This window comes from Lutjanus erythropterus, chromosome 3 (genome assembly GCF_056507025.1).
Source record: "Lutjanus erythropterus isolate fLutEry1 chromosome 3, fLutEry1.hap2, whole genome shotgun sequence".
Taxonomy (NCBI): Eukaryota; Metazoa; Chordata; class Actinopteri; order Lutjaniformes; family Lutjanidae; genus Lutjanus; species Lutjanus erythropterus.
In genome coordinates this window covers 22,865,013-22,879,385 of record NC_139319.1, presented here as the reverse complement: position 1 = coordinate 22,879,385, position 14,373 = coordinate 22,865,013, and the positions used below count along the sequence as shown (strand labels likewise).

General features: G+C 37.4%; 2 protein-coding genes across 2 annotated transcripts; both read right to left on the bottom strand.

The window, feature by feature from the left end:
* Positions 1 to 2,010: 2,010 nt before the first annotated feature.
* LOC146330023 (uncharacterized) lies at positions 2,011 to 4,689 on the bottom strand. Its single transcript, XM_084713128.1, has 5 exons — positions 4,586 to 4,689; positions 4,025 to 4,429; positions 2,989 to 3,126; positions 2,799 to 2,848; positions 2,011 to 2,623 (listed from the first exon to the last, which is right to left on the bottom strand). Exons 1-5 carry the CDS (start codon positions 4,620 to 4,622, stop codon positions 2,561 to 2,563), a joined length of 693 nt encoding a protein of 230 aa, XP_084569254.1. The 5' UTR covers positions 4,623 to 4,689; the 3' UTR covers positions 2,011 to 2,560.
* Positions 4,690 to 11,476: 6,787 nt separating this feature from the next.
* Positions 11,477 to 13,671, bottom strand: LOC146330022 (uncharacterized). Its single transcript, XM_084714467.1, has 5 exons — positions 13,635 to 13,671; positions 13,086 to 13,493; positions 12,283 to 12,426; positions 12,020 to 12,081; positions 11,477 to 11,861 (listed from the first exon to the last, which is right to left on the bottom strand). Exons 1-5 carry the CDS (start codon positions 13,669 to 13,671, stop codon positions 11,742 to 11,744), a joined length of 771 nt encoding a protein of 256 aa, XP_084570593.1. The 3' UTR covers positions 11,477 to 11,741.
* Positions 13,672 to 14,373: the final 702 nt, after the last annotated feature.

Genomic DNA, 14,373 nt, shown 5'->3' with positions numbered 1-14,373 from the left:
GGTAAAACTCATGGTTTTATATAATGGCAGAGACAGAAAAATACCGAAAAGCTGTTGTGCAGCAGGTTGTAAAATCAATAAACTTGCTGATCCATCATGATCTCTGGTTCCTCATCTTTCCTGGAAAAGAAAGGAAAGTGAACCCTAACAAGCAAACAATGAAAAAAATGTTCAGCCTGTCGGCCATATGTGATGATCACCTGGAGTTTAAAGGCTGCAAACACATTTTTTTCTGTGGTTGTTTACTGGTGGTGATGCCACATGATCTTGGCTGAGATGTAAAGATCACACAAGATTTCTTCAAAAGACACTTGACGATAAATACTATCAGTTCAAACCAACTGTGCACTAACATCTAACCAGGGAACTGTAGACTGGAGCCTTACAATTCTTACAACAGGCACGAATATTCTTATACATATAAACAATCCTCCAATTAGGCAAATAAATGTTCCTCGTTAGTGTGGGATGTACTACAGTTTTACCACTGAATACCTGTTGTGTGCTGGAGTATACACACGCCTGTTGGTGTGCAATTTGTTGTTTCCTGTTGTAACCTCCTCCTGTCTAGACTTCACTGACAACATCATCTGTGAAGAAGACTTGTTTGACCCAATATCTAAATTTAGGAGTTACTTTATGTTTGCCACTCTGGCTTGTTATTGGTTCAGAATTATTTTAGAGAATGTTGTTTTTCTTTTTAATTGTTTTAAAGCTTGAGAAGGTCTTTTGGATATCGTATGAAAGTCAGCAAATATTGTTTGATGGGTGATGAAAAAATTGATCATAGCTAATTTTAGATGATGGCCACATCAGGGGATATCCTGCAGTTTTCCGTGTATGGCAGGCTGGTCAGTACTCATAATACAATGTTGGAGACAGCTCTGGACCAAAACTCTTCTGGCCTTTTTGGTTTGGTTTTTACTCGTCATCTCCACTAGAGGTCAGGACAGCGTCCAGCTGCTAATCCCTGTTTTCAGTGAGTCAGTGGAGATTTGTGCCATTTTAACAAATTTTCCAGCAAACTGATATGACTTTAAGATGAAACTTTAGTGGAGCTGTTTTGTTTTTGTTTGCTAAACATGATCTGAGATCTAAGATATGTTTTTACAGTGCACACAGTGAGGCGGTGCACCAGCACCTTCAGCCGCTAATCTGCAGCTTCTGTCTGTCTGCATGTCGAGCTCTGCAGTTATATGAGGGGCTGTTTGTGGTTTCCTGTAAGGCCTTACTGATCACAAAGACATCAGTCGTTGAGGTTAACTTCATTGTACACTCTGTTATTGTCTTGTAACTTTCTGGAAACTGACTCACTGAAGTTATCATAACGTTCATAGACAGTACAAAAATACATTTCTAAACATGGTGGTTCCTGTTATTAATAATGTGGACTTAAATCACAATAAATCACAATGGTCATCTGATGTCTGCTGTCACATTTGATCAGCAGTGAGTAAAGGATTCACTAGCATCTTTGTTTGCAGAGAGAAAACCTCTATTTTGTGTTTTTTTCCCTCCTGACATGCTGTGGGTCTTTTTCATGTTGTTCAGACACTGATGTTCTGCGCTGATTTATATAAATGTTAGCACATAGCTGGATGCACCCTCTTTTGAAAGGAATTATGTGGCAGGAAACAAACCATAAAATCACTCTAGAAAATATACAATAGGTGATTTGAGGGGGGTGCGGGTGGTGCTCTTGTTACCAAACTGACAAAAAAATCACTAACATTTAGGAAATACATTAGTATTCCCTAATATATTATAATATTAATAGTCTCTAAACTATGTAGCGCATAAAGTGGGTTACTTAAAAGACCTGGTTATGTCATCACTATGGTGCTCTGATCGGGCCATCGTCCTGTTAAAAATGAACAAACTGCCTACAGAAAAAAAAGATTCCAATTTATAACAATTTGTTTATTTCTTACATTCATTACTGTCAACAGCACCCACATTTATGTAATGATATTTATATAATGATATTTCACATACTTAGATAAACTTAAATGCTTTACACATTGAGGAGGACATATTTTACTTTTTGATAATATAATGATTTTATAAGCACACACAAAGTACAATTCAGCAAGTGCATGATTTTAAAAGGTTATAATGACAAGCAAAGAGGCAATTATAACTAGAAATCTTCATAAAATATTTCATGTATATTCTACATGTAAACAGTCTTGGTCTATATGTAATTTTTAGTACTTTAGACTTTTAGACTTTAACAGCTAAAGCTAGAACAATAGAACACACATGGTGACAAAAAAAAGTACATTTTAAACAGGTTGTGGTATATGAGATAGATAAAAAAAAAGTTTGTAGTATGTCTGGTTGATTATAAGCCTGATAACAAACTGGCACAAATTGCGTGCTCGCTCACTTGCTTTAGCAGTGTCTTAAAGCACAGGATATACATGCAACTACTGATGTTAAAAACAAGAGGAAATAACCTGAATTTTAAGCTAAATTCGGTGTGTTTGAAATTGAACTCATTTCATTCTTTGGTTTCTTCTTGAATGAAGCACACATGCTTGTGCGCTCCATCTTCTGCCTATTGGTGTGTTTGTCCATCCTTAACCCAGAACACAACTCGTGTTAAATAGACATCTTCATCCTAAGAGACAATTTGACATTTGTTATTTAAACATTTGATTTGTGACTGTGATACATTAAGACAACAGAGATGTAGATATGGTAGTTAAGTGTTAGTGTGAAATATGAAGTGTTAGTGTGAAATATGAAGTCTTAAGTATACAATAAGAAATCCCCAAATTCTCACTGTTCGTTACCTGATTCCATCTTGTTTGTCCTCTGGTGTCAGGCGTTTGAGGCTCCTTATCTGCAAAAATGAATGCAGCAGCATTACAAAGTACAGCATCACCCAAATGCAAATGTGATCTAACGACAGTTTAAATAATAGATTTAACAAGGTTTGTTTTGAAAAGAAATATTGAGAGAGTAGCTAAGATGTATAGGTACCTATTTTCTGACAGAAGTGATACACCACCATAAAGGAGAGGAAGGAGGAGAGAATAGTGAAGGCTGGAGTGAACACGATCATCCAGGACACAGCAGGCTCAGGGCTGGAGACGCACTGACTGGAGTCATCGCTGGAATCTGGATACACACATCTTTACATTTGAATTTGTTTTTGTTGTTGGTTTGGCTTCTTTTTCTTAAAGCCAGTCAGACATTTTATCTGCATCACCACCAGGATGACTGAGTTGCAAAATACTTTACCTTTTCCAGCAAAAACACTGTATACAGTTTAATTCAGTATAAAAATAGCACGACTCACTGGTGACTGATTTTATACCAGCAGTAGGTGAAATCTGGTACATATTTATTCTGTGTAAAGCTGATTCTCATTTAATGAATGCAAAACATTCTAAAAACTGTATAAAAGATCAATATGGAAAACACTGCTTTTCAAAAACAGGCCACAAGACTTTTAAACCCAATTCTCTGACTTGGAAGGAATCCTATAAAATTTAACTTAACGTATTTAATTTCAGATTAGTGGCTGTATTACTCTGGATTCAATTTAAGAATCTCTTCAAATACTTTTCATCATAGTAATGGATTTTGTAGGTTGAACTTAACGTCATGATCATTCACAAACTTTCAAGGCATATCATGCATGATTCTCCAAAAAAACAAAACAAAACATAGTATAGACTCATTTAATAATAAAATAAAATAATACATCTCAATCATCATTTATGACCCACTAGAAGTGTGTTGTAGTGTCTTTATCTGCAGAGACCCTGCTCTCTCTGTAAGTTATCATTTTGTTATTATTTTGCTGTGTTTGGGCTTTAGCAACCTAAAACATCAGTATCTGATGACCTGGTAATTTTTTGACACCTTGATACAATACAATACAAGCACTAGCAGCAAGAAAAGCACATGTCCGTACTATGTAGTCATTAGTCAAATGGATAAATTCACTCCATATTGTAGATTAAAATAAAAATAGATTAACATAATTAAGAGAAGTCACCAAAATACTTACTGATTCTGATTCGTGTGATGTTGCCATAAGTGTAAACATATCTTTGAGTAATGTATTTTTTATCCTCCACTATTGTCTTTTTAGTTCCACAGTAGTAGAGGCCCTGATCCGAATCAGTGATGTTCATGATCAGCAGGTCGTAGGAGTCAGAGGAATCGTTATTCACCATTTGAAAACGAGGGAAAAACTTCAGATCATCATTACTGTTAACTGTCTGTGTGTATGAATTACGTCCTCTCATAAGGACCAGAGTAGGCTGGTTCTCATGAGAGCAGTTTCTGTACCACTCTACGTATACTCCAGTCAATCTTTTGCAGTCACAGTAGAGAGTGATGTTGTCTCCTGGTCTGACTGTCACCTCCAACACCGATCCAGAGATCTGACCATGACTGTAAGAAACAACTCCTGGAATACAAACACGATTGTAAAAGCAGTTTGAAATGCGCTCAGTGTTACAGGTTTTTACATCACAGCAGGTGCAGATTTCATATTTGTTACAAAAACAATGTGAATGTATGTATTTATTAATCTCCAGCTTCTTTTTGTATTCCAAAGAATTACCTGAGAGAACAGCCAGAAAAGTGTGCAGCCTGTCCATTTGTGATGATGGCCGAGAGTTAAAAGACCAGGTGAAACAGGGCTCACTCACAAATATGAACTGCAAAGAGGTGATTGGCCAGTCAAGTAGAACATTTTCTGTCATGTGGTGGTTTTCTATTGGTGTACGCAACATCCTGGGTATTGATGTTTCCTCCGTGAACAAACAGATACTTGATTTTAGCAGCCTGGCAGTACTTGCTGTAGTGCCTTTGAAGGCTGTACTACATATTTAACCTGGATCATAAACATAATAGAGATAAAATCTATGTTCGTACGTTGTAGAGTGGCAACCTTGCCATTTTGAAAGATGGAACAATTCTAAACACCAGTAGCAGATGTTTTTTCCCTAACTTTACATCATCATTGGCTGTTTCTGAAAAAGTTCAAAAACAACATTTGATTTTATATGCAACCACAATAAAATGAGAAGTATGTTTGTCTACACTTTCACTGTTTCTGATTGGACACACAAGCTGATCTGCCTGACGACATTAAAGCTTCATGGTGGTAATTTGTAACCAAAATACTCTTGTGTTTTCAATGGAGCAGAAAAATATTTTTATACCACTGACACAGTGTCTGTGTATGTATATGTGTGTACTCATACCTAGATTAATGTTTGTATTTCATGGTGTTATACAGTGCAGCCACTGATGCTCTGCTGTTTTACAAGCAGTACTTATCTGATATAAGTTTCTCAGTGTGATTCAGAGGTTTTGTGTCTGAATGAGAACTAAATCTGTCCTTGATGAAGGTAGATCTTTTTCTGTGCCTGCTGTAGTAAAAACACTAAATTATTTTTATTCTATATACAATATAGCATATTTTGTTGAGTTTGATTGTGTGTTTAAATATTGTATATAAACAAATCTTTTACAACAATAAAAACACATGCTTAGATGTTATATATTTCGATTTGCTGCTCAAAGTGACTGGAACGAGTTGCAAAAGAAGCTAAAACTCTGCACCTTCATCCTGTGACCCACCGTGAAAAACTCATTAGAAAAGATTCACCTACTTCTGAATTCTCTTCCTGGGAACGCTGTCGTTGTATATACTGTATATTTTGTCATATTTTAATTTTGTATGAGATTGTTTTCTTGCACTAAATCTATCTATGTTTTACTGTCTTGCATCCGCCTGCCTGTTGGTCAGGTCGTTATTGTAAATGAGAATTGATTCTCAATTAAGGTAAAGTAAATAAAAATAAAATACTGGCATTCTGTATTTTAAAAACATCATGGGCCCATAAGAAAGACTGCACACAAACTAAAACTCAGTAACAGAGACTATGTATTGATTTTTTTCTGCCTACAGTTTTCACTCGTTGTAATTAATGCAAAGTGTGTTATGGTGTTATGGTTAGGGGAACATCATGTTCTTGTTCATGCTGTGTTCATGTCATATCAAATTTATCTTAACTATCAGATTTTGACTTGTAAATAGAGTCCATGGCAATACCCAAGCCCTAAATACAACTACATTTGAAAGCTCCAACATATCTGATTAACCCCTTCATAAAGTGTTTGAAAATCAAATAAACACGGATGCCTTACATCAGCCCTCAAAAAATCGACTCTGCAATCATACAACTTTGAGTTAAACATTCATAAGTGATAAACAGGGAGAGGTTTGTCCTCTCTACCGTCTATCCCATGTAACGCGAGAACAGTCATGCAGCCTGTATTACCAAAAAATGAGACTTGAACTGCAGCAGAGTGCTAAACAGAAATGGTGTGTGACAGAGTGGCGCCTGAAGATGACTTAGATGATGATTAAACTGGGCTGAAAAATTAACATAACTAAAACGCAGCGCAGGCCAGAAAGGAAGCTTTTCAAAACTGTTTATATTTCTCAGTGTGTATGTGTGTGTGTGTCCCAGGTGTGTTTCTGCCAGTGTATGTGAACTTATTTTTTTTACAATAGTGTTGCTATGCGTGTTGGTGCAGATGTTATCCAGAGGCTTTTCAGCTTTGCTGTTTTATTCTCAAGCCCCTCTGCAGGATTGAGAGAGGGGCCGGGTCCTGCAGAAACCACAACTGTTTCCATCCACTTGTCAAAAGTCAACACCCCAGTGTGTTTGTTTGTATGTGTTTTGTGTTTTTTTTTTCACCTCTGCATCTACATCTTCACAGGAAACAGCACATTCAGGCCTTCAGGGTAGTGTGAACGCAGACATTTGTGTGAGACATGGAAATTATTATCGGTAGAATGACTGTCTTGTCAGTGTGTTGACGTTGGCTTTATTATTTCTTACTTATTTATTTATTTATTTGATTTGACCTATATTTAACCAGGATGGTCTCTTGAGTCTGCAGTTTTTCAAGAGTCTTATAATAGCAGAATAATTGTGTCATGAAAAAACATTTACGCTCAGACATAAGAAAAAGTGAAAAAAAAAAGATTATTAAAGGCACACATTTATTTATCAAACTTTTAATTAAACATACATAGAAGAACAAAGCACTTGCCTGCTTCAGTAATTAAAGCATAAATAGATATCTTCTATTAACAGTCAATAACTTTTTTCTCCTGACATGCTGTGGGTCTTTCTCATGCTGTTTTTAAGAGAGTGAAGTGCCCTGATTTTTAAATAAATGTTAGCACAGAGCTGGAGGCTCTCTGTGTCAGAAATGAATATCTGAGGGGAATCACAGAAATCACAATCAAATGAGTTAAATTAGTAAATGGTTATATCATTAATATTGTTCATGATTGTTTGGAAATCGCAGATGGAAAGTAGAAATACCTACATCAGAAACAAAGCATCTAATCTCATTACTCGTCATTATTGTTTTTGTGCATGATCACAAAGAAATTAAATCAGAATAAAAGCTTTAAGGTAATGAAGTTAAATAATGTTTAAATTATTATATATCTAAAAAAATCTGATAACAATAACATAATATAATAACGTAATATCACAAAATAAAAATTAAGTTGAAGTTTCATGATATACAGAAATGCTAAATAATAACAGAACAGAGACTAATAGAAACAGGGATAATCAAAAAAAATATAATGCGTAGCTTATAATATAAGTAGAATCTGGGTTGCTGAGCAAATGACAGATAGTTGAAGACCAGAAGTGTAGAGGCTGGACAGGTGGGCAAGTGGATGCCAGAGCAGAGGTCCTGGTATCTTTGATGGTGGCCAGCGGCTGTCGCTCGGTGCAGACGGCCTACTGATGATCTGGGCCCCGTTTACCAGAGCCTTCGTAGCGCTATGTGTGTCGTAACTTGTATCTTAAGGTCTCCCTTAAGCTTATGGGCTGTTTCGCAACTCTGGGAAACAGTAGACCTTAAAATACAACTTACGATGCACGTAGCGCTACGAATCTGTGCATCCCCTGTAGAGAAATGTTTTGATGAAACCTTTGTAACCCACATGGATCAGAAAGTTTTTCTTGACTCTTGAAAAGTTCACATTTTGAACTTTGTGACACTGTTAACAGAAAACAACAACAACAACAACAAAACATGGCGCCCTTGTCTACACTTACACTCTCTGACAGCACATATCAGCTCCAAGAATATGAGAGAGCGGCAGAAAAAATGTCTTGAAGCACCATGATTGTAACAAGCACAGTACTCTTTCATTTTCAGTGGGACATACTGTGACACCGGTGCTGCAGCTTGTTCCTGTCTACGTGCATGAGCATTCATATGAAGGTTTTATGTGTTATGTCTGAGGTGTGATTTTCTGAAAAACCGCCGACTTGTTTGTTTCTCGTATGCACTCTTCTGTGAAACAAGGTCTGCTGTGTCTGAATGAGTGCAAAACATATGCTTAGTAAACAAGGTGGTTTCTGTTTCTGCTGGTCTGATATTTGAGCAGGCATTTTACACTGGAGCATCGTTTCACGTACTTATTATCACTGAATCATTGGTTTGACATATGACACTTGTTAGACATAGATATGTCTGTGTGGTTTACCATCATCTGTCCAGGGATCGTTTTCAGGTCGAATTCAAAAGATTCAAGCAAATATGATTCCAGCCAGCCCTGTTTTTAAATCACAAGCATGCATTCATAGACTGGAGCTGTGACCACTTCCAGGAAGTTAAACATGTCAGCTTTTCCCCTCTACGCTGTTAGTGAGTGACCAAAGAGACAGGAATTGTGAGTTAAAAGATACTTTGAGAGACACATTTTAATTTGCACATATTTCATATAATATTAAAGGCATTTCAATAACTTGAGAAATGCATTTAACATGATGAACAAATCAGGGATTATACATACTGTACATATTCTTCACTGAGGCAGCAATCAAAATATCCAAAAATAGAAAGCTGTTGCTCTTTATTTTCACACATGCCAACTGGTAGGAAATAATGATGATAATACACTTACTTCTGACCAGTCTACCACAAATATTATTACATTATCAGTCATAATATAAAGTTATTAGGCAGACTGGACATTAAGTAAACAATACTTTGCGCTGTGTGGCCACTTGGGCTCAACCATTTTGTAACATTTTTTGGTACAAAAGTACAGCAACATCTCCACTAGAGGTCAGGACAGTTTCAAGTGGACCTGACTTCATTTAGGTGTCTCAGAAACACAAGGCTTATTGTGAACAACTTGTTTTGAACCAGGATTATTAAACTGCTTCATAAAGCAAACTCAGAGCTGACCATTAAATCCTGGGTGAAGCCTGGTTAATGTCATGACTTTGAAACAAAGACCTGGGACGTCATCAAATACACCGATTACAACGGCTCTGAAAAAGATGTTGTTAATAGATGATTCAGGATTATATTTAGTCTTAAGCTGGACTTTTGAAATAAAGTCAAAAGAATTCTACACCAAGAAAAGACAAAGCAGACAGATAACTCATCTTCAAAACAACCTCACTGACTTTGTATCTGAAAGAATCTATTTGAAACCACACGCTGCATCTCTCAACAAACAAGGTGTCCTTATATAAATAAGTATGGGGTCATCACAGGGTAGCTGCACAGCTGCCAGAATCAACATCAGTGTTTTGCTTTATTCATGTTTGAACAGCACACAGCTGCTAGCTGTTGCCAGCGAGAGTCAATTTGAAACAGTTCTTAAGCAGATGTAAAACATTTTGGGACTGCACTCTGCAGCTTCAGGCCGTTGAGCTCAGCAGTGGTGTGAGGGGTTGTTTGTCAGTGCGGGTTTCCTGTGGTCGCAGTGATCACAAAAGCCGTTTCTCAATATGCGTTCTTCTCTGTACTTCTGTTCTTGTGTACTTGAGAAACGCCATCAGTCTCACTCCAAGTACTGTTCCAATTCAAAAGTCTGCATCTCGCCAAGTACAGTCAAATACCCGGATGTGTTCTTGCCCCGCCCGTTTTATCGAGGATGCATCGGGTGGTGACTTGTGTGGACTTGGGGCAGCCACGTATCCCAGAATGCATTTCGCAGCAACAATGGCAGAGCAGAGGACCCACAACTTTAAGTTACAAGTGTCGAAATACTACTGTTTTAGAACCATGGAATGCAATTTTAAGATTATTTTATGCGAGAATGTAGACATTAAAACTTCAAATCTGTGGTCGATTCATCACGATAGCGCATAGTTTAAAATTTGCTCCGACATTTTCGGAGATGTGTCGTCCTGCTAACGGGACGGCCAGCATACCTCGCCAGCTGGCAAGATGACCGGGCTGTTAGCATTCATGTTACCCCGCTAAAAACAGCCTTATCCCGGCATGACCTTTTGAAATTGGCCGCTGGCTCTGATATCTCTATAGTAGTAAAACGAGATATAATTCTTTTTCCGCACATTTAAACCAAAAGATACAGGGTTGTGTTTTATTTCATATTTCGTTTTATTTCAAATATACATTAATGGTGAAAATAACTGGAAGTGGGTAAGCCAGGATGAGCTGAGATGGTGACATCATCAAGTACGCTACTGTCCCAATAGCAGAATGACCGTCCTGTGTCCTCCCGTCCTCAAGAGACTGGACTCCCAGATCGAACTTGCTAAGTCCGAACTGCCAAGTCCGTAAGTCCGAACTTGGCGTACTTGGTATTGAGAAATGGCTAAAGGCTCTGTGATGGGTTGAGATTAACTGTATTATCAAATGTCTTGTTGTGTGACTACTCAGGAGGTGTTTTTATTGACAGATGTGTGATTTCATGACAGGATTGTGAAAAGGAGTTTTTTCTTCTGTTTTACTGGTCAGAGTTTTGCGTGTATATCATGTTGTGTGTATTGTTTTTCCACAAAACCCTTATTTCCACAAACACATACTGTTTTCAAGATAAGGCCATTGCTTCTCAAATAAATTGCAAATAACTTTGTTGGGAACTGCAGTTGTCATTGGCCCACAAAGACTTGATGCTGCTTTTCATCATGATCTGGACGCCCCAGCAATGTTTTGTGTTTTTTTTTCCTGGTTTATAGGCCTTAGACAAAATTAAGATTTTAGGAAACATAATCAAGCATCCTGATTTGAATAATGTCTCTAAACATGGGTCATTAGTATTTAGCCTAGCCTTTGAGTGTCTAATATGTATTTATGTAGCTGTTTTTTTTTTTTTTTTTTACAATGGCACAGTTTGGTAGCACAGTCCTGGCCCTGTGGAGAGAGGTGATAACCACAGCTTGTGTTCTCTCGGGTTATGAGAACCATAGAGTTATAACAGTCACACTGATTGTTCCTGTTAACAGCAGTGTCAAGGCTTCTGTCCTCTTTGTTGTGCATACTGTGTCTGAGAAAGACAATTGTTTGTGTCTGATACTGGCTGCGGGATACTGAGCTGATATGTTTGGAAAGACTTGCATTTCTCTGGCTTATAGTTTTGACCCAAGTGTCATCCACACTCTGAACCAATGGCTACATGTTGTCTTGTAGACAGACTTCTGTTGGAACAAACCATTGTTTTATCTGACATAGGTGATGTTCAAAGGGACAGTTCACCCCCATATCAAGAATACGTATTTCCCCTGGCCTGTAGTGCTATTTATCCATCTAGATTTTTTTGGTCTGAATTGCAGATTGGAGTTACTGGCCGTAGAGATGTCTGCCTTCTCTCCAGTATAATGGGGCTAAATGGTTCTCAGCTTGTGGTGCTTAAAGCAATGAATTCATCGTACAATTTCTTATGTTTGCATAAATTGTTATGTTCTTTATATCCCACAAGTATTGACAGCAGAATACGTGGTGAAGTCTGAACTTTGTGTTTTCTTCTTCTTTGATCTCTGTGATGTCTGAGGGAATTCCAGTGCAGCATAACACACATCTTCATCCTAAGATATAACATATAAAGACATATATTATTCTGAATCATAAAGCATTGTGTTGATGCAATAGTGTGATTTACTAAAATGCACAAAAAACTTTTATTAAATAAGTGTCTGATCTGTTCTTTTTTTTGTATGAAGCTGCAAAAAAAAAAAGAGATTACCTTATTTCCCCTTGTTTGGCCTCTGGTGTCAGTCCTTTTCTTATCAGTTATAGGTTCCTTTGCTGCAGACATGAATAATAAATAAAAAATATATAACATTACACTATAACATTCAACATCCCACAGTCCTCTAAAAGAATCACTGTGTAACAAATGAAGCAAAAAAAGAGAACAGAAACAGTAGATGTTCTGGTTACTAAATGAATACAATGAACTAAATAAAGAGGGACTGTACAGATAAAAGTGTCAAACAGAGCAGGTACCTGTTTTCTGACAGAAATGATGAACCACAAGAGATGAGAGGAGAGAGGACAGAACAGCAACGACTGGACACAGAGAGAACAGCAGCATCCAGCACACACCACAGTCTCCTGGGGTCTCATCATGGTAACGAGGATCGGTGGAGTCTGGATCAAAGATAACATTGTATTAATTAGCTTAATTAAACTGTGAGTGTTGTAACTCTCTCACATAGGTAATAGTTTTTCCTAAACTCCAGTAACCAACCCAGATATTCTCAGGAATAAATTAGTGCTGTCAATCGATTAAAATATTACATCACAATTAATCGCATGACTGTCCGTAGTTAATTGCGATTAATTGCAAATTAATCACACATTTTTATTTGTTCAAAATGTACCTTAAAGGGTTATTTTTAAATGTTTAAAATGTAATTCAAATGTGACTTTATTAAATAAAATACATTAACCAAAACAAAATGAATTACAAATATTGTCCAGAAACCCTCAAAGGCACTGCATTTAGCATAAAAAACATATACTCCAATAATAACATGACAAACCCAAGTCCATCAGGTACAGATGAGCATATTGACCTGCTCAATTTAACATTGAGGCTAAAACGCACTAAAAACTTAAAATCAGTTGAAGCTTCTATGGCGCACTGCAGGCTAAAGTTTTTATATCGGTCAGTATTTCACACACTTGCTCCCCTGCCTTCCTCTCCCCTCTCTGCAGCTTGTCTCTCCTCCCTCGCAGTTATAATTGATCGACATGTATGATCATGTAGTGTAATGCACAAAGAATAGTCAGACCAGAATACTTACTGAATATGATCCTTGTTGTGACGTTGCCAGATCTGTAATCAGATCTGGGGGTGATATGTTCTTTATCCTCCACTCTTTTCTCCTCAGTTCCACAGTAGTAGAGGCCTTCATCAGAGACAGTGGTGTTCATGATCAGTAGGTCATAGGATTTAGAGGAATCGTTTCTCACAAAGCTGAAGCGAGGGAGGGGTTTCAGCAGGGCTGCAACATCAGTTGTTTTTGTCCATGCATCAATATTTAGTTTTAGGACCAGAGTAGGCTGGTTCTCATGAGAGCAGTTTCTGTACCACACTATGAAAACTCCATTTGATCTTTTGCAGTCACAGTAGAGAGTGATGTTGTCTCCTGGTCTGACTGTCACCTCCAACACTGATCCAGAGATCCAGTCATGACTTAAGGAAACAACTCCTGGAAAATAAAAACAGTCAGAAAGCAGGCTTATGTGTTTCTAATGTAGCACTTAGAGTGTTGACATGCATTCAAATATTATCAATAAAGTAATTAATTGTGATTATTAAAATAATCCTCAATCGTGTTACTAAAACATACCCAGGAGAACGACCAGTAAAGTACGCAGCCCGTCCATGAGTGATGATGAGCTGGTGTTGAAAGACGATCAAATATGTCTTACTAGCGGATGTCATGACCTACATAGACCTTTCCATTAAAGGAAAAGTGAGTTGTGATTGGTTAGTTGAATGGAACATTTTCTTCTGTGGTTGTTTTCTATTGGTGTGATGCTCAGTGATGGTCTAGGTGTGAAGTTTAAATAACATTTCTTCAGATAACATTGCGCTGTAACTTTTGACTAGGGACTAAATCCCTACAGTTGTGCTTTTGCACACTGTAGAGTATAATCGGTCTGTCTTATTATAGACATGATTTTTTTAGTCTTAGAAATCATAAGTAGACTACCTTCCATCAGAGCAGTTTCTGTACCACACTACGTATACTCCAGATGATGTTTTGCAGTCACAGTAGAGAGTGATGTTGTCTCCTGGTCTGACTGTCACCTCCAACACTGATCCAGAGATCCAGTCATGACTTAATGAAACAACTCCTGGAAGACAAAAACAGCCACAGAGCAGGTTGAAATGTGTCCAGAGTAACAGTGTTTCATAATACACCAAATGCAGGTTGCTGCTTAGTACAGTAGCACTGAGAGTTTACGTATGTATACATTGTCCAAATAAGATCATTATAACCATTTAATAATAATTTAATCTTTAATAATGTAACTAAAACATACCTAGAAGAAACACCAGAAGAGTACGCAGCCCATCCATGA

What these genes read in the sequence shown, in the direction of transcription:
- LOC146330022 (XM_084714467.1), bottom strand. Translation starts at nt 13,671, where the DNA reads ATGGACGGGCTGCGTACTTTACTGGTCGTTCTCCTGG. An exon ending in CACAACAAGGATCATATTCA is followed by an intron (nt 12,427 to 13,085) that starts GTAAGTATTCTG and finishes TCTTTGATCCAG; the next exon opens with ACTCCACCGATCCTCGTTAC. An exon ending in GCCAAACAAGGGGAAATAAG is followed by an intron (nt 11,862 to 12,019) that starts GTAATCTCTTTT and finishes GTTATATCTTAG; the next exon opens with GATGAAGATGTGTGTTATGC.
- LOC146330023 (XM_084713128.1), bottom strand. Translation starts at nt 4,622, where the DNA reads ATGGACAGGCTGCACACTTTTCTGGCTGTTCTCTCAG. An exon ending in CATCACACGAATCAGAATCA is followed by an intron (nt 3,127 to 4,024) that starts GTAAGTATTTTG and finishes GTGTGTATCCAG; the next exon opens with ATTCCAGCGATGACTCCAGT. An exon ending in GACAAACAAGATGGAATCAG is followed by an intron (nt 2,624 to 2,798) that starts GTAACGAACAGT and finishes ATTGTCTCTTAG; the next exon opens with GATGAAGATGTCTATTTAAC.